The 25,450-nt window shown below is 35.1% G+C and overlaps 1 protein-coding gene across 2 annotated transcripts in view; it reads right to left on the reverse strand.

Annotated features, from left to right (window-relative positions):
• C3H8orf34 (chromosome 3 C8orf34 homolog) overlaps positions 1 to 25,450 on the reverse strand; it is a 376,732-nt gene that overhangs the window by 51,398 nt on the left and 299,884 nt on the right. For both annotated transcript variants that reach the window (XM_059166266.1, XM_059166265.1), the window contains exon 9: positions 25,265 to 25,341. In XM_059166266.1, coding sequence (XP_059022249.1) covers positions 25,265 to 25,341 — 77 coding nt within the window. The remainder of the gene's footprint in view (positions 1 to 25,264; positions 25,342 to 25,450) is intronic.

Here is a 25,450-nt window from a genome sequence, read left to right on the forward strand (position 1 = left end):
TAGGAGAGGATGTTCCAGCCTGAAAATCCCAGCCAAAAAGTATGGCTTGAATTCAGCTTCATGAGGAAGTCATCCTGTGTTCCTGTCCTGACTCTAGGTGAGCTTGAGAATCTGCTGTTACAATACAAAAGGTAGGCAGACCCAAAACCTCTGAGCCAACACAAAAACAAATGCATGAGGGAGAAAAGCAAGTCTGTTTTATTGTTCATATAAAAAAGAGAATTTAAAAGCAGAAACAAAAATAAAAACAAGCAGCCTTATCCCTGTGACTCTCCCTCCTGCCATGGTGGCGCCCACCCTGGGTTGGCAGAAGTGCACAGCCTGTCCTGATCTCTGGAAGAGACTGGAAGCTCCTGGAGGACAAAGGCAGGGCCTCATCACCATTGTGTTCTAAGGGCCCTCAGAATGCTTGGCACCCAGCGGGCACTCTGTCCATGTCTGCTGACTGACTGAATCATACCCTGTTGGGCTATTTCAATCCAAGAACCAATGGCAATGTAGAACAACTGTGACCAAGTTCAATAGCTATGATTTTTTGCACCTTACCTATAAATGATCTCAGTTCATTCTTCATGCAATCGTACAGAGTTGCTTTTATGAGTGAAAATACCGAGTTCGGAGAAACCACATTTCTTGCACAGTATCTTAGAGCTAAAAACAACTAATGCTATATTTGACCTTGGGTTTTTAGAACTCCAGAGTCCACATTCTATCCATTGTGCCCTGTCTTTATTTCTCTGAACACATACAAGATTTGGTCTGGTTTAGGTTTAAATTTTGGAAAAACTACACAGATTTAGCATTATGTTCAAGGCAAGCAACATTTTTAAGTTTGCAAACTTCTTAAAGTGAGCTAATCAGCTAGTGAGCTAGTTAATCATCCTCCTTGTCCCAGCACCTCCAGAGACTGATGGTAGAAAATGTACAGGGACAGAGACATTACAAAACTTTCCTACAGAGGGTACAAGGTTTAACTTCCATTTTTAAAATCAGCTTCAAGGATCTTGGTTGTAAGAAAAATGCAAAATAATAATAATAAAATTTATCTTTTATCAATTGCACAGCAAGACTTTAAAATGGAATCAAGTTTATTTCCACTCTGACAATCACATTTTAATGATGAACTGCAAATGTAAGGGTAAGATGCCTTTTTTTTATGTTATGGAGGAGGAATTGTTTCAATTCGTGACTAGTATGCTTGTACGCATCTGATCACCCTGTGTGTAAATCATTTATTAAGCCCTCTGTCAACTGTGTTTAACTAAGTAAGAATTCTCTTTCATCTATAGGAAGAAATATCCATATGTGAAGACTCCAGATTTTCAGTGAAATAAGCTAGTCCTGTTCAAAATCATATCAATCAACACCATTTAAGTTATTCAGGATTTTGATCAGGATATTTATTTATATAGAATTTTTGGAGTGTTGTGGTATGCATATTTGCTTCCCCACTTGTCCTGTTTAGACTAACATTCCTTACTATCCTTCCAATTAACACACTGATGAACAGTAAAAATAAACAAAAACAAAAAAGTATAGGATCCTTGACTAAAATGTTATTTACATTTTCTTACTTTTTTAAAACTCTTTTACCTTAAGCAGAGATGACTTTTCTCCATCCTTAAGGACTCAATTCAGAAGCAAAATTGCCCTACCACCTCCTCACATCTCTCACATACCCCCTCACACTCCACACCTCAACACTGTACCCTGTACCTTTCTACTGGGAGTAACACCCAGCATACGTGCTTAGCAAATATTTAGGGATTTTGATATGACTATATCAATTTGATATGATAATGAAGGAATTAGTGTTCATTATAATTTTTTAAAGATTTTATTTATTTGAGAGAGACAGACAGACAGATATAATGACAGAGAGCACAAGTCCAAAGGAGAGGCAGAAGCAGGCTCTGCATCAAGCAGGGAGCCCAATATGGGGCTTGATGCCAGGACCCTGGGATCATGACCGGAGCCAAAGGCAGACACTCAACTGACTGAGCCACCCAGGCACCCCTCATTATAATTTTTTTTTAAAAAGGCTGCATTTTCTACACTTATCATGAATAGTAGTCCAGAAATGTGCTAAAATTATGCTTTTCAAAATAGAATAAATTAGTTCCTAATTGAATTAATTCTATATAAGTGGTCTACATCATCTGAGTACTTCTATCTCTTGCAGGCCATGAATGTAGGGGAAATAGAGTCCTCCCCACTCCCCACCCCGGGCTGCCTACCTCATGCCTTCAAGCAGGCATCACTCTGTGTCCTGACAGATACTGTACTCAATGCAGGAGACATCGGAGGGTCTAATGGCAAATGCACAGCTACCATTTGCTGTCATATGCACTGTCTACACTGGGGACACTCTAAATTTTAAGTCACAGATGCAAATATACATGTGGTTACTTTTTACAGAGCTGGGGCTGTATTTCCCCATGGGTACCCAGGTGGCTTGGGCAATTGTAGGTGCCGGACATCTAGAGAGAGGCAGCAGTTTAACCACCATAAGTAAGGGGCCCGGCTCCAGAACCACACAGACCTGTGTCAAAGCCAGTTCTGCTCTTCCCTAGCTTTGAAATCTTGAGTGTTTGTGACCCTCTTGACAGCATTTTCTTCAGCTGTGAAGCTGATATAACAACGCCGGTCGCATATGAAGATTTTATAAGATAGTTTCTGGGAAGACTGCACAGTTTCTAGCAAATAATACATTTTCAATACAAAGGCAGCTCTTAACCTGAAGCTGAACTATTATTATTCTACTACTGTTATTACTGACATGGCCATTACACCTGCTCCTTCTGTCAGAGTCTAGAGGGGAGTTACAGAAGATTTAATTGTTTTCGTGTCAGGAAGACTTTCAACAGGAGACCTCATTAATGTGGGATAAAACCGTTCCTCAATAATGAAATCATGACAGTTCTTCCAGAGCTGAACTTGGGCTCTCTTTTGAAGCCAGTGACCTTCAGTGATCCTCTTATCTTCTAGAAATATCTCTTATACATGCCTGGTAAGAAATATTTACTGCAAGTTGGAAGGAGGACATTCAAAATGATGTGAGTACTTATAATGCCATAGCACACATTATTTTACCAGAATAAACAATGCCAAAATATACTTCACTTGTGCTACAGAATTTTTAGTTTTTGTAAGGTCGGGAATTTCCTACGAGGTTAAATATTTCCAAGAAGTTTCTGAATGCAGAAAAATATATTAATGTACCATTTATTGGCTAAAAGTTAAGTAACCATTAAAAAATAGTTTTGACGTGTCTAGTCTATGGCTAGCTGAATTACATAGAAACATACAGTGCTTGCTCTGAGAAATCTGCCTTACCTTGGTTTTTAGGTAAATGTAGACATTTTATGTAAACATTTCTAAGTGTGTTTTTTACTATGATTGATAGTCTATGACGTTCATATCCCCTTACATGTTTCAAAGGTATTGGAGTTGTCTTTGTATTTCTGTTTTCTTAAAAATCCCATAAAAATCCCAGAAGTTCTCTGTGCAAATAGTATAGCTTCAGTTAATTCAGACATTAATTTACTGTGACCAGAAAAGCCTTAGGTATTCTTTTCCAGGCTCTAGATTTATTCACGTTCCAGGGTGAATTGGATAGGTTAAATTTACTTAATGTCTTCTTTGGCCTCAAGGTTCCACCCTTCACCTGCCGTTTAACATTTCTTTCCAGATTCTTAAAAGCCCTGTTTACATCGAGAAGGAATTTTATGCCCTAACACAAAGTAATCTTGAAAGAACTGCTTGTCAACTTAACTCCCGGTAGCAGGTCTTGGCTTCTTTTCCCCACTTTGAACTAAGGTAGCAATTTAACAGAGCTTTAGGAAAAAATGTAAAAGTAACACTTCCAGGATATATTTTTCATTCAGGATATACTTTTCCATTTCTAAGGTCAACAGTATGCGTTATTAGTTTATAGTATGATTAATTAGTTTGGTTTTTTCCCTCTAATATGTAGCACTATATATTTTTTAAGCCGTTTGGATAATGAAATCACTCCTGGCATTTTTTTTTAAGTATTTGTTGTTTTTGTTTTTTTTTTTTAAACTTAATACATGCACAGAATTGTTTGAAAGAACATGGTAGCCAAATGCTAGAAAACCACAGAAACGGGAACTTGCACAGAATGTGGGAGGCTCCTTCCAGAACCTCTGGCTCCAGACTAGACCATGACTTGACCCCTCCAGCAGCCACAGAAAGGGCTTGGTACCACTGACCATGACTGTCCCTTGCCAGGAACAGAATACATACCAAGCAATATCATGTAGAGGCCTTGTATGACAGGTCAGTTACTAGTTCAATAATCTGGAGCATTTTATTTATACATCAGAACCCTCTTGATTGTATTACAAACCATATTCCTAAAAAAATTTTTTTGGAGGTATAATTTGTAAGACGAGGTCTATTGAGCCATATGTAAACTACATCCTCAAATTTCTAAAGGAGGGTCACATAAAATGTCCCTGAGGTTTCTAGTTTTCTATCTTCTTTCTGTCTTTACTTGCAGAGATACAGAGAGATATTATGTCAAATAGTAAGACAGGTAATTTAAAATGACTTCTGTGGTATAAAGATCAAATTTAAATCTCTGTTAAAATCTTACCTAACTCTTCCAACCTGTAGAAAGTTCTCTTATCTCTAAACTGACAATATGTATACAGTCCGGATCCTACAATTTACTTAATTTAGATGCATTTAGATAATCTTCCTAAAAGAACGAAAATATCTTTAGAGCTAAAACTATTTTACTTTCTACTTTTCTTCTATGAGGCTTTATGCAATGAGTGCAGTAGAAAAGGCCATATTAATATATTAATAAATAAATCTCAGTTGGTTAATAAAACAGGATGCATGCCCTAACAGTATATTAAATTTTTTACTTAGTATTCACAAACATATTGGTATGATCCAAAGGTGCTTTTTGTTCATAAAATAGTAATAATTTGCTCTAAGAGAATATGTTTCCAATATTTCAGTGCTATAGCCGTAAAATATGCTATTTGTCATTTTCCTTTAAGTATTACTTCAAGAATGAAATAATGTGCAGCACTAGAGAACTTCACGAGATACTATCATTTTAAAACATCAACATTCTCTGGTGCATTGGTAGGAAATTGGATCCATGCTATTCTCAAAAAGAGCTACCTACAAATTTATGGGGACTTTCCTGATATTCAAAAAACACAGCATTAAAAAAAAAACACAATTTAAAACTTAACTAAAGAGAAATGCTGGTCTAAATACACCACATAATGTTGAAACTAAGAAACGTTTTCTAACTCAACTGTTCTGTCTTTGATCTGTAGAGTACAGCATCACACTGCTATTTTATGTAACAATGGGAGAAAATCTCCCCACTTTTAAATCTGGAAATCCTAATCATAATTATAAACACAACCCTGTGGTAGTCCCTGTAAGGATAAGTCCCTATAAGCTCTGGAGCACCAGCTATGCATCCACAATCAAGTTTGCCAGTGAGACCCTAGAGCCATGACCCTAGAGATGTATAATGTGGTAACTCAAAAATTCTATGCATTACCTCAGGCTTATCAAAATAAGTATACTCTTAAACCCCTTTATTTCACTTAAACTCCTACTTGCTTCCCCTCAGGCTACCCCCCAGTTTGTTCTCTATATTTAAGAGTCTGTCTTTTATTTGTCTCTTTTCGTCTTTGCTCATATGTCTTATTTCTTAAATTCCACATGTGAGTGACATCACAGGATATTTGTCTTTTTCTGACTGACTTGTTTCACTTATTCTGTCTTTTCACCTAGATTCTTCACATCAGAGATATGGCAAAGTTTAACAACTGGTTCTACAGGGGAAACAAACTAAGGCTCATTATGCAGCACTTGCTGATTTCTGCAATGTAAATATTCCCAGAACACTGATGTCAAGCTACCAATGAGATGTCATTGAGCACAGAGCTGGGAAACCACTGTGAGCCAGCTCCAGCCACTGCTCAGAATGCTAGCAGTCTGGTCAAAGGAAAAGTATGTCCTATGTGATAAGGAACGAACTTACAGGTATAAGCCTTGCCAAAGAAATAGTTAGAAAGCTTTCAAGGAGTTATTCTTTCATAGAATTCAAAGGGATGGAAATTGAATTTAATGGGATATCAATACAAACCATCTGTGAGAGGTCAAAAGGATCAAATTTTGATCACTAAATAATAAAGAGCTCTCCAACAAGTTTAACGGAGATATGTTTTTCATCCTGAGGTCTTAGTTTCCTTTAACCTGGAAAGTTGAGGTAAGATTGGAAAGCCTCAACATTAATGTTTGAAAGTGGAATTGCTCTTAGGATTCTCCATACATGTTGAGCCAATGAAGATGGGATTACAATTAAACTAAAACATAAGGAATCTTAAACTTTTCACCTTGTGATTTGAAGGAAGATCATGGATTGTGAATATATCTCTAAATTTATACAAGACATTTTGACAAATGTAATAATATTTTAAATTCACAGATATTAATATTTTATATTTTTAAGACTTCAATGTAATGTTTTATTAACTTCAGAAAACAATGTCATAATAAAATAATTCATGTATCTCTTCTAATCCCTATATTTTATCTATTCAAGTTTAGCATAACCAAATATTTCTCAAAATAATTTCATATTTTTCTAATAACTAACAGTTAAATCTTGATGTCAAATAAATCCTAACCCACAGTTTAGGAGGCTGAATGTAAGTCAAGCCTCTAACTCCTTCATAAAATAGGGACTGTGAGACATTTAGCCTTCCACTGAAATCCTGTATACAACAACTTCATATAACCTACTTTTTTCTATTAAGGTCCACCAAGTATTAAGCCCCTTAGCACTTGTGACGTTTTCTTGTACAAGGGTAAGCTGGTTCAGTTGGTCCTCAAAGTGATCTGAAAATAATAATTCTTCCCTGAACTGTGTTGCTGTCCTGGCAGTCAACTCTAATCCCTCAGTCCAATATTGGGACATGGTTCTGCTTGAAATGCCATGTAATTGAAATTATAAGCTCTGTGTTCTTCTTGGAAGTAAGCCAGAATATTTGAAATCAGCTTATAGTAAGCATCTATAGAGCTATGAACTGTCATGCTACAATGTGGGGTAAATTATGGTCATTGTTCCAGTTTACCCAGGGGTCCACTAGCATTAAACACAATGTGAATTTCCTAAAACACTGAGGTTTCCAATAATAAAGTCCCTTTCCAGGTTCTTCTGCCTTCTTCAATAATAATGCTTTGTTTTCCTATTCTTTTGTGCATTATGCCTCTCAGCTAGTACATGGTCAAACGGTTTTAAAAGAACAAAATATAATATGAAATCCAAAGCCTTTAGAATCAAAGAGGATGTCTCTTGATTCACACTTCCAGCATTTGCTAACTCTGTGACTGTGGATATATTAATCTCTTAGAGCTTCTATTTCCTAATCTTGAAAATTAGGGATAATGCCTGCCTGTTTGGAAAGCTATGAAAATTAGAGATAATGTGTATAGAGCCCTGAGACGAATGCATGGACACAGTAGACAATGAATACGTGTGCTATGATGATAATGATGATGATTAATTGATTCTCAAAAAGAAGAGTTTCCCTTGGCATCTTGACGCTCCAACAGCAGTGTACCAAAGCAAATCAATTTACTCTATTCATGTGGATTTAAAAATTTTCAGTCCTTGGATCATACGAAGCTTTAATCTTTTTTATTGTGGCAAAATATGCATAACATTTACTATTTTAACCATTTTAAAGTATATGTATGCTAAGTACATTCCCAGTGTTGTGCAACCATCACCACTATGTAATTATAGAAGTTTTTCATCTCCCCAAAGGTAAGCACCAAACCCATCAAGCAATGAATTCCCTTTCTCCTCTCCTTCCAGCCCTTGACACCCCCTAATCTGCTGCCTGTTTCTATGAATTTGCCTATTCTGGATATTTCATACCATATGTAACATTTTGTGCCCATTTTCTTTCATTTAGCACATTTTCAATGTTCTTCCATGTTGTAGCATGTATCAAAATTTCACTACTTTAAGGATGAATATTATCCTATTCTACATTTTGTTTATCTATTCATTAGTTGACAGAGATTGGGATGTTTTCCACTTTTTTTTATTGTGAGTAGTGCTGCTTAAATAGTCACAAAAGCTTTTCTCAGAGCATCTGTTTCTAATTTGGGGGGGTATATACCTAGGAGTGGAACTGCTAGGCCATATGGTAATTCTTTGTTTCACAGCTTTCATTTTGTGCCTTTAAAAATTGCAAAGGCAAAATTTTAGAAGTTATATATAAACTTAGCATAAGCCCAGCAATTCCACTCATGTGAATCTCCCACAGGAAATGCAAAATATTCACAGAAAGATCTTCATGTGAATTTTCATAGCATATTAATAATAGTCCAGTATTGGAACCACCTCAAATGTCTATCAACTCATGAACTGATAATCAAAATACAGTATATCCAGCAATGGAATACTACTATTCATTAATAAAAAAGAATGAACCTACTGATCATATTGTAACATGGATAAGCCTCAAAAACATGTCTAATGAAAGAAGACAGACACAAAAGACCACATGCTATATGTCCATTTATATGAAATGTCCACAATAAGCAAATCTATGGAGACAGAAAGTAGACTGATTAGTGGTTGCCTAGGACTAGGAGTGTAAATGAAGATTAATTATAAATGGAGAATGAGTTATCTTATTGGGGTGATGATATCCTAAAAACAAATTATTTTTTTTTAGAGATTTTATTTATTTGTTTGACACAAAGAGAGAGAAAGAAAGAGTATAAGCAGGCAGAGCAACAGGCAGAGGTAGAGGGAAAAGCCAATTCCCCACTGAGCAGGGAGCTCGATGTAGGGCTGGATCCCAGGATCCTGAGATCATAACCTGAGCTGAAGGCAGATGCTTAACTAACAGAGCCACCCAGGTGCCGCCTAAAACCAAATGATGAGGATGGTTGCAAACTCATAATATTTAATAAAAATCGTTGAACTGTATCCTTGAAATGGCTGAATTTTTATAATACATAAATTATATCTCTTAAAGTAAAAACACTTCCACAGAGGAAAATGCATGGCAAAAATCATACTATTTTTCCTTGTTATCCATTGCTATTCTGGGTTAAGAAATTTATCATCATACTCAAAGATTACAAAGACTCCATGTGGTGTCCTTGTCATCTCTGTAATGTTCTCCATTCAGATTTAACCATAGCAAGTAACCCTCAGGTAATTCCTTCTACTATTCCAAAACAGAAAGAACAAGCTCAGAGGTATCCAAAGATCTCTACCTACTGCCCTCAACCTAGCATTCAGGACCCACAATCCACCATTATTTCTCCTATTCAAAAACAAATAATCTGGCATCCCTGGGTGGCTTAATCAACTAAGAGTCCACCTTCAACTCAGGTCATGATCCCAGGGTCCTGGGATCAGGCCCAATATTGGGCTCCTTGCTCAGAGGGGAACTGCTTCCCCCTCTCTCTCTGCCGCTTACCCTTGCTTGTGTTTGCTCTCTCTCTCTCTCTCTGCCAAATGAATATATAAAATCTTTAAAAAAAAAAAAAAAAAAAGCTACCAAAAGTAATCTGCTACAATATCACAGACTTCTCATATCTCTTTCTCACCCCATGTGTTTTACCCCTTCTCATAGTGCATAGGAAACCTTCCCAACATTTAAGATTTCCCTCAAGTTTTATATCACTCAAGAGTTCTTTATTGTGTTTTAAGCCTACTTTAGTGCTTTGTAGTAACAGTTGTGTTACTTCTTGATTTGTACCCTTAAACACAGATGCTATTGAGCTATAGAAAGCTCAGGAAACAAAATACCTGGTTTGAGTTACCCCCAGACCACATCTGTCCTTGAGCAAGTCTAATAACCTTTAATTAATTTACTCATTTATAAACAGATAATTTATCACTAATCTGTTGCAAAAATTGTATGTCATGTGTGAGAACACTTACCACAGCTATTGGAACATTGAAAGAATCAGTAAGTGTCAGTTCTTATTACAATTTTTATTATTTTCTACATAAAATTGTAATCTTATTTCTAATGAATGCCTTAATTCAGATGACTAGATGATACATTTGATAATGTGATTTATATCTAATGTCTGTGTGTTCTCTATAGCACTAAGCAATTTTTTATTGATGGAATTATTAATTGGTTGATTAGTTATTTTTTTAAGAAAACCTTAAGGAAAAACAGAGTTTCTGTGTTTATGCTGAGTATTATGGAATTGTTGGTTTTTTCCCGGTTCTACCTGAATGACTATCCTCTTGAGTTTGTTTGTACTTGGATGCAACAGCCAGAGAACAACTGTAACATGAAGCTACACACTGTATCAGATCATTAGCAAACAGAAAAATAACAAATTTTTATTTCCAGAGGTCCATAGTTGAACCATTCATTCATTCATCCCTCCACATAATTATACCCTGGGATAAAGATAAGTAATACCAGCTTCTGACTTGAGAAGGTTAGAATCTAATAGGCTGAGATAAATAGGTTAATAACAAAATTCCTTAAAGAATTGTAGCATGTGAGAATGAGAGAGGCACAGGAACACAACAGCAACTGGAACACAGGAAATATGGAAGGGGAGTCACCAAAGTCTCCCCTTTGGAAGGCTTAACACTAATAGAAGATAGGGATTTTCCAGGTGATTCAAGAAGTGAAAAAGAGGTGAAGAGAGTTTTCCAGAAAGCAGGAAAATAGAATATTTACATATGAATATTTGAAACCAACACCTGTGGTTCCAAGGGTAGGATATAAAATGGAGAGATAGCTGGGCCAGATTATTGAGAATCATGCATGACAAACCAACAACTAGTCTGAATGTTACCCTACCAACCAGAAACAATAACATGATCAGATTTTTATTTTAGAAAAATATCCTTAGTTTTGAGTAGGCAGACTGATTGAGTAAAAGACTGAAGCCATTATGATAATTTTTGAAAATAACTTGGGTGAGAGATTGTGAGTTCTCTGGATTAAGTAAAAAACAGGTTAAGTGTAAGGATTTCAGCTTTGATGTTTTAAGACTGAAATGCCAATAGGTCCTTTAGTGAATAGATTCTGTGTTGTTTTTCTCTTTGTAGTAGTGGTGGTGTTTTGGTTTGGTTTGGATTGGTTTGGTTTGATATATATAATTCTGAACCTTAGGGAGAGATCCAGAAGAGATCTAGACCAAAAGCCAACAGAAGTCATGGGTGCGAATGACATTACTTGGAGACAGTATGGAAGATGAAAAGAGAAAACAACAGAGACAAGTAGTATTGGGAAACACCAAAATTTGGGAGGCAAACAGAAGACTAAACCTAGCAAAGAGGACTGGGCTAAATGAAATGTAGACTGATCCATCCAGATATTGGATGGAAGTTATTGAGGAATAGTATGCAAAATATTCTTGAATATAACATGTTAAATAGATTGGTAATGACAAATATCAAAGTCCTCAATGAAGAATGTGACCAGTATATTAACACCGTATCAGATAATACAAACCTCAGAGGAAGAAAAATTGTTATTTAGAGTTGAAAGCAAATGGCCAATAAGTTGCAATGAAGAACTAGGATAAACACAATATTGTCTCTTATAACTGGTATAACTAAATAATGAGAATTTGTATAAAAGCATGCGTAGTGAAGAAATGTCTGGGAAAGTACAGATCTTCTTTGACTTACAGTGGTATTATGCCCTAGTAAGCCTATCATAAGTTGAAAATATCCTAAGTCAAAAATGCATCTAATACACCTAATCTACCAAACACCATAGCTCAGCTTAGCTTAGTTTACCTTAAACATGTCCACAACACTTACAACACTTAGCCTAAAGTTGGGTAAATTCATCTAACACAAAGCGTATTTTAAAGTCCTGAATATCTCGTGTAATTTATTGAACACTACACTGAAAGTGAAAAAACAGATTGGTTATATACGTACAGAATGGTTTTAAGTATATCAGTTGATTACCTTTGCGATCACATGGCTGACCATCAGCTGCAGGCGCTGTATCATACCATATCATACCATATACTGCTAGCCCAGGAGAAGATCAAAATTGAATATTTACAGTACAGTTTCTACTGAACGCATATTGCTTTTGCACCATCATAAAATTAAAAAAGAAAATCAAAAACAAAAATCCTGTAGCTTGAATCATTCTAAGTTAGGGATCATCAGTTTAGGTTATCACTAAGAACAACAAATGGAAGCACCAAGAGGTAAAGAGGTTGAAGATACCGGAAATTTGATTTTCCATAAGAGTTCAAAAATAAGATAGTTTTAAGAACATTCTGCAGGGGAGTGTTTTCCAAGCCTGTTTTGGAAGAAAAGACATGTCTTAGAGGTACTGGGACCTCCTGGTTTCTAATGTCAACCTGAGCACAATTCCATTACTTAGAATTATGCTTACATAATAACCACAATGGCAATAACAATATCCCATTATATTCAAACATCTGATTAGGAGGTACTGTTACCTTAGATAAAAGGAGAAATTGGAAAAGAGATTGAAGGCCAGAAAATGGAAATTATTCTGCAAACTGGGAGGTACCCAAGAGAAGAGAACTGTGGCTTCACATGCAGTTACAAGAGCTGTAATGTTATGTTTAAGGGCACCATTATATTCCACGTAGGATATCAGACCTTTGGAAAAGGTGGCTGATGAATAAAAGAACACCCAAATATTCACAGAGTAGTTTTTCTTCCTTTAATTCAATCCAATAAGCATTCATTGAACATCTCCTACTCCTGGCACTGTGCTAAGCAGTGAATATCTTTAGATAAATATGATTTGTTGTAATAGAAAATTTACCTTTTACTTTATTATATTATTGGCAAAAATATCATAACGGTGATAATCTCAGAATCCATATGATGGAAATCTCTGGACTCATGTCAAACACTGATAAAATAATTTGGTGGGTGATTTTGCAAGCTACACTGCCATCTATTTGCTAAAATTCCAAAAGACATTCAGAATAAGCCTAAAGAAATTCCAGTTCTATGTGATTTGAGGCAACTATTCTCTCTAAGATTCTTTTCACAAATCATAAAGACAAAGTTTGCCTTGTTACAGTCTCTCTTACCAACTGTGTGAATATACATCAAAAGCCAACTATTTATTGACATCTGCACATCATGGCTGAGCAAAGACTGAAAAACCACAGATAAAATGAATATGTTATGCTTGAATCTCCAATATAGGAAAGATGATTTAGTAAGTGTCTTTGCTTTCCTTTTATGTCAGCAACTATATGAAAAATTTACTCATCTAAGAAGTGGAGAACATCAGTATTTTGTTGTCTAGCTGGAAACTAGGCAACAGTAGAATAAGGAGGCTTTCCTAAATGCTACAGAGCTGTTGTTGAATTGAAGGTCATGAACTAACTCCATTCTGTAGAAAAATCCCCCCAGGACAGAATTTGAGTAATTAAGCAGTATCATAAAAAGAGAGGAAAGTGGAAATTTGGTGTTTTAAAAATTTGGGTCAGGAGTAAAATAGTTAAAATTTAATGTCCATTAAAAGCAAAAATGATAAGATTGGCTATGGTCAATCTCTGAGTATAAAACATTCCCTCATGAATTTCTGACAATTTTCATATATTCATGACTTACTGCATTTATGTGTTTTATTTTTCTTTCTCTCAAGTTGAAGAGTAATTCAAAGATGCAGTCACATATTTTATTAAATCTATAAGGGCTGAATTCATCAGACATACTTCTAAATAATTTAAAGAATAAGAAATTATAGCTGCCTAATTGTAACTAATTATTAATTCTGATAAAGTTTAATATTCTTTTGTTTCATATAAGTGAATGTATTTGTTACTTGAAAATGCTCACATGATTTTCCAGGACCTTAAAGCATTCAAAATCTCTAATATAAATTTCCTTGGAAAGAAATAGCTTTTATAAGTCTCTCAATCCTTGAGTCCTTAAAAGTTTAACAAAAAGACATAATATTCACATGATGTAAAACAAACAAACAAAAAACAGCTTTATGTTAAGTTAATGCTCTAAAAGAAAATAAATACTCATGTTTCTCGATAATCTAAATGATAATTTACAAAGTTTGTTTATAGGAGGACAATTCGTATTTTCAAAAGAAATGTTACACCCAAACCTCGTATGCATAAAATAGACAAAACTGGAACTGCTCTCACTGGATAGAAAATGAGGACAGAATGGTGCTACCCAAATCACAGGTACATGCTGCCTGGTCTCCAAACAGGTGAAAAGAAATGACTTGAATTCTACCAGTGCCACGGTCACCCACCCTACTGTATGACAGACTTGGGTTCTGCCTCAATCTGTTCAGACTGCCTTAATATCACAAATTGGGCAGTTTATAAACAACAGAAATTTACTTCTCATAGTTCTGGAGACTCGTAAATCCAAGATCAAAGTATACACAGATTCTGTATGTTGTCTGGTGAGAGCCCGTTTCCTGGCTCACAGATGGCTGTCTTCTGGTTGTATCCTCACAGGGCAGACGGGCAAGGGAACTCTCTGGGGTTTCTTTCATAAGGTCACTAATCCCATTCATGAAACCTCCACCCCTATGACCTGCTCACCTTCTAAGGCCACACCTCCAAATACCACCACATAGGGGATTAGAGGAATAGATTTCAACATACAAATTTTGAGGGGACACTAACATTTAATCTATAGCAGATTCCAATCGTGGTTTCACCTTTAGTAATAGTTATTTACCTTCTCTGAGACTTAGTGTCTCCATCTAAAAATGGAGATAAACTTAGATTAAACTTACCTCAGAGAGTGGTTATACAATTTCAAATAAGCTAATGTAAATAAAGTTAAAGCACTTCATATGGTTACAAGTGTCCCTGTTCTCAAGGGAAATATACTCTAAGACAGTTGCTAGCCTTTCTCAAATAAGAACCCTTCTGCATATCTGTCAATATCCTTAGCAGTGAATCTTAAGCAGAGAGATCTGGCCTCCTAGAAGGTTTGTAGTCTACTACCTGCTGGAAGAGAATTTCTGGGTTGGACTTCCATGAGGACAAATTCGAACAGCTTAGTGCAGAGACGTTAAGACGGTGTATAACTTCCCTGACCCAGGACTGAAGCAGACAGAGGGATCTAGGTTGGTTGCCAGCCTCCTAGGTTAGATGACTGGGAGACACAGTGGTATCATTCTGTAGAAAGCCACTTCTGCTAAGAGGGTGGCTGGCCAGAATACAGAAATGAAAGGAGAAGAGATTTGGAAATGGAAGCTATGTTGAGGATGGAAAAGACTGCAAGCAAATTGGAATCCTGAAGTGTTCATGTATCCTATGATCAACCAGAAATACAATCTAGTGAGGCAAGTCCATCAAAGTATTATTAATTTCCCCCAAGATGATCTCAAGTGGTGGAACCACAGGAAGGAGACAACTATAAGGGAATGGCATCCCTGGCAGAGATAAATGGCTTGAATATCTAAGACCTGGGTACTATTGACTCATTTTATTGTCCTAGGGCTGCTGGTACTCCAGGCTAGGATACTTTTGTCCCTTCTTGAAGAGTAGACTCTATCTACATGGCTATTTCTCAACTTTTGTAGTCTCCAAGTAAAAATGTCTGTTAATTCTTGATTATGTTTTTTTTACTTCATTTAAAGTTTGTCTTCTTAGACAATAATACCTTTATATTTCTTCTTTGATTAAGCAATCTTTCTAGAAATTCTTTTATGACATGCTTGGTTTTTTTACTATTGAAATGCAAATACTTTTTCAGTAAGTATTGAAAAGGAAAAAAAAAAAAAAAACCCATAAAAAGGAAATGCCAATTTCCAGAAATTCAGATTTAAATAAAACAAATACAGGCATCTGACTCATGATTCTTAAGAAATACAAATACTTTTTTGTAGTTGTGACATCACAGAGAAATATTTACTTAAAAATTACTCAACTTCCCTTTTTCTCAAAAAGCTTGTGTTATTTCAGAATCAAAATGTCCCAATACATGGAACAAAATAACTGGAAGTTGAGATATCAGTTCTGTCTCTAATTTATAAGATTCTTGTGAATATTATCGAAGCTTTGTTTCAGAAACAATAAAAATCACTAGGTGAAATGCTTTTTATATAAGCAAATTAAATATTCTGCAGAAACCGACAGGTAGGTTCCTATATTCTGGCAAATGATATACCAAGCTTCTCTTAAAAGATCAAAACCTTAAACCTATATTTAAAAATATATATGTAAGAAGGCATGCTTCAGAGCTATAGTTAAAAAACATCTGGTTATTGTATCATGGCTAAATTCTTTGATTTTGGAAAAAAAAGAATGAAAGTGAGGGCTTTATCTTTCTATATTAAAACATATTAAGTCATGGGGCGCCTGGGTGGCTCAGTGGGTTAAGCCTCTGCCTTCGGCTCAGGTCATGATCCCAGGGTCCTGGGATCCAGCCTCACATCAGGCTCTCTGCTCAGTGGGTAGCCTGCTTCCTCCTCTCTCTCCGCCTGCCTTTCTACCTAAATAAATAAATAAAGTCTTAAAAAAAAATTTTTAAAAAAAGCCATATTAAATTACAAGAACTAAAACAAAAATAGTATACAAGCCAACTGAGGCTGAGTCTCCACTTCCCAGATGGTAGAATGGTTAAGTGAGCACAGTCTGATTCAGACCACTTGGGGTAAATACAATACTGGCTCCCTGGCTGACAAACTGAGAAACCCAAGGCAAGTTATCACATCTTAAAGTTTAGTCTCCCTATCTATAAGCTGGATAATAATTAAGACCTATTGGCAAAGAGTAAGGGATAATGTTTATAAAATACTTGGCAAAAATTAAAATCAAATAAATATTAATTGTGATATTACTATACCTAGTAAATTAAGTGAAAAGAAAAAAATATATGCTAATAAGAAAAGGAAAGTTCTCAAAAGCAAAGGACAACAGCAAATTTTCTCTAAGAATATATTTAGATCTGAGCTTCACAATAATCACTAAAATGAACTCAAAATTAATAAAAGAATTTCAGGAGAAAATGTGAAGAACTTTTAGGTAAATATTTATCAAATATTGGAAAGGGAAAGCTATGTCTAAAAAGAATGAAAGAAATCAGAAAAAGTACAGCTTCAGTATAATTTAAAAAAAAAACTATCATAAACAACATTAAAAGGCAAAAAGTTTTACTAAAAATATTTGCCAGAAACATAAAGTCATTATTTTTAATGCCTAATAAACACTGACAATTCAATAGGAAAAACAAATGCCCCAAAAGAAATATGGCCAATGGCAAAGAAAAATAATTCATAAAAAATAGAAATTACATGAGTCCAACATATAAATGTAAAAATTATTCATTAGTAATCAAAGAAATTTATTAGTAAATGAAGAAGTCTAACTTTAAGGGCCAAAAATGTTCCATTTTACATTATCAGTATGATAAATTAATTTTGTGAAATTTTGTATTCATTCATTTCATTTCATTTCATTCATTCTAAGAGAATACTTAACTCTGGTAAGACTTTGGGAGATTTCTTGTTAAAACAGCAAATGATTTTTTCTAGTTATGTATCAAGAACTTGAAATAGTTTATACTCTTTGACCTTTTTTAGAATCTAGCCCAAGGAAAACACTGAGACATTGATGATTTTGTGCATGGTTGGTCTCTAAAGCAATATGCCCCAGTCCAGAATCTCAGAAGCAATCCAAAGCGGTGATTTCCAGCCCTTTTCACCTCAAAACAAACATGGAAAATCATATTTGTACAACATACAGTGGGGCCTGGAATAGACTGCTTACAGCTGAATGGGACTCCAAACAGTTACCAGGAGGACTAGGATGTCTGGAGCCTAACATATCTGTCACCAATTCATGAGCATCATCAGCCTGGGACAAATTAGTTAGTCATAACCAGCCTAAAACTCTAACATGAAATCAAACATAACAACTCTGTGTTATGTTTTGATGTGAAAATTAAAGTCCTAAACTTTATTTGTTTAATATTTTATTTTTTGTCAGAGAGAGAGAGAGAGCAAGCACAAGCAGGGGAAGTTGGCAGACAAGGGCAGTAGCAGGCAGAGAGAAAAGCAGGCTCCCTGCCAAGCGAAAGAGCCCAGTGTGGGACTCAGTCCCAGGACCCTAGGGTCATGACCTAAGCCAAAGGCAGATGCTTAACCGACTGAGCTACCCAGGCATTCCTAAAATCTTAAATTTTAAAAAGATAGGATATTTGGTCTGATACTAAAACAGGTAAGGCTGTGATAATTAGCTTTATGAAGAATTTTATGTGAGACTATTGTCATTATGTTATGGAAAGAAATGCGGAACGTAAAGTTGCTTGTCGGCCACGGTCCAAAATTTAAAATATGATATGACATATTTACTGATACACATGCTAAAAAATACTGGAAAAATAAAATGACAATTCTTTCTATGTTATGGGTTTTGGATTTTAAATTATATTCTTTGCCAGTCTTTCCGAAATTTGTACAATAAACAGTATTATATTTATAATAAACAAATTTGAAATAAAGAAATGTATAACAGAGATGCTGGAAAGTTAAACCAAATTATAACTTAAAAATATTTTGCACACTGGGGCTCCTGGGTGGCTCAGTTGTTAAGCGTCTGCCCTCAGCTCAGGTTATGGTCTTAGGGTTCCGGTGATCAAAACCACATCAGGCTCCCTGCTCAGCAGGAAGCCTGCTTCTCCCTCTCCTACTCCCCCTGCTTGTGTTTGCCTTCTCCCTGAGTCTCTCTCTGTCAAATAAAATCTTAAAAAAAAAATAAAATTGCACATTAAATGTGATATTAATTTTGGTATTTTATTAACATTTGGAAATCTCTTTAAAAATCTGTGATGCTTGGAAAAGAAGCAAAAAGAGTTTATTGTCTTAAAAAGGGATGGTCATCCAATCTGACCCAAAAGTCAAGATCCTTTCAAACATAATTTCTAAAACAATTTTTTCCTTAATTGTCTTTTAATACATATCATGTTAGGTCAACTTAATAGCAGGAATATACCATATTTTTTTCAGTTTGAGTCAGCACATTCCTGAGACGCAGACTTTATGTGTGACTGCTTCTTATATAATAGGCAAAAAATGACCTTGGTCAGATCACTGTGGTTCAGAGGGAAAGGAAGCTCACAAGCTTAAGTTTCTTTAGGAAAGCTTAGCTTCTAATCATTTTTATGGAAATCTGCATTGGTCCCTTAGCTGAAGGAGAAGATGAACACATGAAAGAAAACCTTTCGTGAGGATCTTAATGTTTTTTCATCACCACTTAGTGACTGAATATTAATTTCATGTACTTCACACAAAACAGGCCATTCTAGCACATACCCAGCATAGTTCCTAATCAGAGTATACACAGGGGTTTTACCTCACTATACAAACATAACCTATATTGTTTTTTTCCTCTTCAGTCTATCTATATACCAATCAAATGAAATTTCTAGTAGCTGGCAACCATTTTAATAAAGAATTGGCAATAACTTCAAAATACTAAAAATGTCAGAAATGTATCTTCTCTTTTGCCCACTATGTTTATATGAATGAGAGGCCTGATCATGAATTGGGAATCTCAGGACATTAATAGCATGCTTTCCTATGTCTTTTGGAGTATTATATGTTTAGAAATCAACTTGTTCTATGTAGATGCACACTAGGGCACTCTTCCTTCCAACTACCTTAAAAATGAAAATGCAGAATTTAACTGATCCTAATAATTTCCTAATTTTACTAACAGGGAAACAGTGAAATTATGTAAAGAGACTGATTAATGACAAAAGTTACAATGTTTTCACATGTCTCATGTCATAATTTTATCCTTTTAAGCCATTTTTCTCCGATGCAAATGTGACATTTAGAAGTTACATTTTAAAAATTCATAGAAGTTTAAAAAAACTAATATTTGCATAGGTTTAGGCAAATATTTCCATCCTCAATGTGTTAGAAATCAACAGACCTGAAATGTCAAAAGGAAAAGTCTTACAAATTTCAAGACTTGGTCAGATAAATTTCCTACTATAGTACTTAAATGGAAACAGTTTTATTGGTGTCCTAGATCTGTGAGTTATAAAAGCCAAGCAAAATTCCACAGACTAGAAGGAATAAGAAATGGTAAAAACCTTTAGGGTTGAGCAAAATGTGCACTAATTGCTGTTCTGTAGCAGACCATTCATTGCTACAATTAGCGGCCGGCCATTTGTCAACATCATCTTTCAAGAGATGAAATCCACTCCAATTCATTACTTCTATTTGGTGAGGTGATAAGGAACATTAGTCTCTTTTCTTTTTTACTTTGCAAAGTACAAGTTGAGATGTGTTTCATCTTAATTCCATAAATGCCAGTTGGTGTCTATTTTTTCCACCCTGGGCACATAATGCAAAAAAAAACTGTAACATGTTCATTAGCAAATTCATTCAACATTGCTTCCATTGACCAGATCTTTAAATCAGTTTCCAGAGAAATATAAACCTTCCAAACTCTGTGTAACAATATTTATTTATCATGAAACAATACTTGGGTATGAAAAAGAATTTAGAAGCTGTTTTACTGGAAAGATGTAAGACATCAGATTGAGAGAAGGATCAAAAGACAAAATTTCCAAGAGGAAGCTTGTGTGTAAGGTGGAATAAGACTAGTAAGAAACAAGATAGGCACCTGAGTGGCTCAGACTTGTTAAGTGTCTGCCTTCAGCTCAGGTCATGATCTCAGGGTCCTGGGATCAAGCCCTCCATTGGGCTCCCCGTTCAGCGGGAAACCTACTTCTCCCTCTCCCACTCCTCCTGCTTGCGTTCCCTCTCACGCACTTGCATGCTCTCTCTCTCTCTCTCTCTCATTCTGTTAAATAAATAAAAAAAAAAACCTTTGCGCGCCTGGGTGGCTCAGTGGGTTAAAGCCTTTGCCTTCTGCTCAGGTCATGATCCCAGGGTCCTGGGATGCAGCCTCACATCAGGCTCTCTGCTCAGCAGGGAGCCTACTTCCCCCTCTCTCTGCCTGCTTCTCTGCCTACTTGTGATCTCTGTCTGTCAAATGAATAAATAAAGTCTTAAAAAAAAAAGTAAACTAGAAAGTAGAAGTATCAAAATTCATAAAGAAATGGTCTAAAGGTCCACTAAATGTTGTTACCTGTAGTTTTTACCTGGAAGTCGATGGTGACAACTCTTTTTATGCTTGTTGTTAAGTCAACTTGATAATTTTGTACTTTTATATCTTTTAAATGTATAAATGTCTTTTTTTTTTTCTTGGCATGGCTTATAAGAGAAGAAATAAAGATCTTGGAAGGAAGAAATTGGATAAAAGAAATGACTCTTCAAGGAGACACATGCTATTTGGCTTGAAAATAGTGTGTAGATTCATAGAGTGGAGATAAAAAAGGCATTTGTGCAACCCATATATTGTGAAAATCATGGGATTTCAGCAGATTACAAAATTTCCCTTAAATCTCAGCAATCAGTGCTCCCTGTGTGTAGTGGAATTCTTTTTTTAACATCATTCCTAAGGGCACTTAGGATTGGTTAAAAGAAGATTCCACACTACTAATTAACGATCAGACCAGGAATAGAAATACAGGTGGAACTCTTTCCTGATGTACATACTTCATTAGCAGAATAATTTTTTTTAAGTTAACAAAAACTGTTTCACCTAATTTTTTCCATCAAAAAGAAATTCATTTAGGAACAATGTCCTTCCTATCAAAACTCTTTTCCAAATTTGTACATTAGTTGCCTGTGTTATTGGAAGTATGCAAGTAAATGTTTCTTTATCTTTATGTCTCTTCCAATTACAGTTGTTATCAAAAGAGAATAGTATTTATATCTAACCCATATCTACTCTTTTTTAACTTCATATTCATGGAATATTGGGAAAATGTGGCGTGTGTGGGAAATTTCAACATCAGACAATCAAGTCTCTACCTTATTACTTGTGAGTGAAAGTAGAAAGAATTAGTGAAGGAGAGAGAGAGAAAGAGAGGCCATCCACTTGTCCCTATATCACCAAACAAAACTTTTTATATAATAATCAACAAAGCACAATATTATGCATGCTTAAAAGTAATCAAAGTTTACCTCTAATCCTGAAAATTCCAGGATCCCCTGAGTTTCACTTTGAATTGTTCGTCAGAAGAATTTTTCCAAGCTGTGTTATTTATTATCCTTTTCCCTTTCCTTCCTCCTAATTTTAAGATCCCCCTTCTTCTCATGCTGCATTGGTTTCTCAGACTCCTTCAAAATTAAGGACCCAAGCAAGACTAGTCTTTTATGTTCCAAACTTATTGATCCTTTCCTCTCATAAAAAATTAGCTATTGTAGATGAATGGATAAGGAAGATGTGGTACACACACACACACACACACATACACACAAACACACAAGAATATTACTCAGTCATCAAAAAAATGAAATCTTACCATTTGTAATGACATGGATGGAACTAGAGAGCATTATACTAAGTGAAAGAAGTCCATCAGAAAGACCATTATCATATGATCTCACTCATTAATTTAAGAATCAAAGGAATTTAAGAAATAAAGCAGAAGATCATAGGGGAAGGGAGGAAAAAATAAAAATAAGACTAAATCTGAAAGGAAGACAAACCATAAGAGACTCTACTCTAGGAAGCAAACTGAGGGCTGCTGGAGGGGAGGGAGTGGTGGGAATGGGGTAACTGGGTGATGGTCATTAAGGAGAGCGTGTGATGAAATAAGCACTGGGTGTTACACACAACTCATGAATCACTGAACTCCCTCTGAACCTAATAATACACTATATGTTAATTAAAATTTAAATAAAATAATTTTTAAAAATTACCTGTCACAATCCAGTACCTTAAACTTCTCCTTTTTCATTATCTACTTAATCTAATGAATAATTTTATCTTTGACATTGGCTACCAATAATGGCCTAATTTTTAATTTTTCTATATTACTATTACTATATTTCTATTTTTCTATATTTCAAAAAATGGCTTGTTTATTTGGGGGAAGATAAAAATGTAAATCTTAATGTTCCCTTTACCCCATTCAAATAGTCACAAAATATTCACGAAACATTTTAAACACGAATTAAGCCACTGGGGAAAACAGTTTTCAAGAGTCTGTTACCTACTTATTAATATCCAATACCCAACTAGGAAAGTTAGCAAATAAGACAGCATGTGTTGAAACTGCTCTAGATGGATTTCAACATTTGTGGCATGTTTATATTTTTACAGGATGTGACTCAAAATTTGCTTTGAAGTATTTTGCATTTCTTATGGTAATAAAGAAAAAAGTTCTGTTTTCTTCCATTTCTCCATTAATATTTAGATAAGGCCACAATTTTCTCTTTGATTTACCAAAAATACAATCCTAAAAAATATTATTTAGGGAATTAACATCTAAAATATCATCTGACTCTTTTTTAAATCCATGTTTTCTTTATGACAAAAGCAGCTGTTGTGTAGAAATTATGTTCAGGGTCCTGATAATAATTTATTTCTCCATGTATCATTTATATTCTGCATGCTTCCAAAAAGAATTAAATAGTTATTTTGACATTAAATAGAATTGTAGAATTTTTAAGAACCCCAAATCTACTGAATGATAAGTAAAAACAAGTAAAATTGGCTTAGAACAAATTTTTGCTTTAGAAGCACTATGTGAGCACTGAATAAAGTAAGTAAAAGTCTCTCACAATCAGCTTGAAATCACTAAGAAGTTTTCTTTCCCTCTTTGGCTTGTTATGTGTTATTAAGCAAGTCAAATACTATGGGCAGGATCTATCTTGATTTTAGAAAGTGATTAGGAAAAGAATCTGGTAGGATTCTTTTACATATGAGGGAGATACACAAACTTTGGTGAAATTCACAGAGGAATAAAAAAAAAAGCTTGGAAAAAGTAATGAATGAAACATTGTCACAACCTGAATGATGACATGCTTTTATCATCATGAGATTATCAAAACATACTGAATTTTACAAATGTCAGAAAGTTTCTTTAAAAAAGTTAAGAAAATCCCAAATTATAATCCAAAAATAATATTTGATCAAGTGCATACCCCATGACACTCTCTGATGTGGGAATGTTATCCGGAACCTTGGGCTTGGTTGAGGCAGAACCCACACTTTGCAAGGGAACTTGGCAAACAAAAATATGCTCAGAGAAAGTATCAAACATACTGAAGTCTTCGAAAAATGACAAAAATGTCAGAATTTGATGAAAGAACAGATTCTGTTTGGGCTGAACAAAAGTCTCGGATGAGAGATGCTAACAGCTTTTAATATCTGAAGATCACTTACAAGGAAGGAGAGAGGCCTCAGAAGAAAGAAATCCTGATACTTGGATCTCAGACTTTTGCCTCCAGAACTGTGTGAAATAAATTTCTATTATATAAACCACCCAATCTACAATGCTTTGTTACAGCAGGTCTAGCAAGCTAACACAGAGACTACTGTAGGATATAAACCCAGTTTAGATATTAAATTTAAGGTGATGCAGGATTGCCTAGTCATTTTCATAGCAACTCAAAACCTTTTATAAACTTTACACTCTGTATTCCCATGTTGATTTTATTTTTTGTGTTTATTCTTTTAACATTAAATTTCATTGAAAATCTTAACCCAATGGTTTTTTTCTCAATATATTCCACTGAAGAGATCTAGTTTAACAAAAATATCACAAGGGCTTCACAACCAATAACAGCAAGCTTAAGTTATGTGTAAACTTTCAGGATATGCAAAATATTTAATTTTTATCAAGATGTGTATAGTTAATGAAGTTTAGGATGACAGCTCATAATCTTTCTGAATATTCATATACACAAGCCAGCCATTAATCAAGTTAATCATAGCAGAGCGTAGCTTTTTCTAACTCATTCAAATCATCTGCCCCTGGAGCCTCTGGATGGCTCAGTCGGTTAAGCGTCTGCCTTCAACTCACTTCATGATCCCAGGGTCCTAGGATGGAGTCCTGCATCTGGCTCCTTGCTTAGGGGAGTCAGCATCTCCCTCTGCCCCTCTCCCTGTTCCTGCTCTCTCTCACTCTCTCTTGGTCTGAAATAAGTAAAATCTTTAAAAAAAAAAATTCTTCTGCCCCAATTGCTGATAAAGCTTAGTCCTGCCTTGCACTATACCTGTTAACAAGCTAGTCACCTACTAATATAAGCACTCAGCATGGACTCACATTTGAAAATATTTTTTAATTTAAAGAATATATTTCCTATTCCTTTTAGATTTTCCTATTGGTAATATACCTTAGTTTAAGGAATTGAGAAAAAAGTAAGCAAATGAATGTACTTACATGTCTTGCTAATTTAGATGCTTTCTCAAATTCTTCACCCTCTTCCATTAGTGCTTCTTCAGTCCCGGGTAAAGAATCTATTTTTACAAAAAGAATGAATAATTGTTGTCACATATTGCTTACTGACTCTGTGATATTATGAGAAGGATATGAAAGTGGCCAAATTGGCACTTGAAAATCTTAGTG

This window comes from Mustela lutreola, chromosome 3 (genome assembly GCF_030435805.1).
Source record: "Mustela lutreola isolate mMusLut2 chromosome 3, mMusLut2.pri, whole genome shotgun sequence".
Classification (NCBI taxonomy): Eukaryota; Metazoa; Chordata; class Mammalia; order Carnivora; family Mustelidae; genus Mustela; species Mustela lutreola.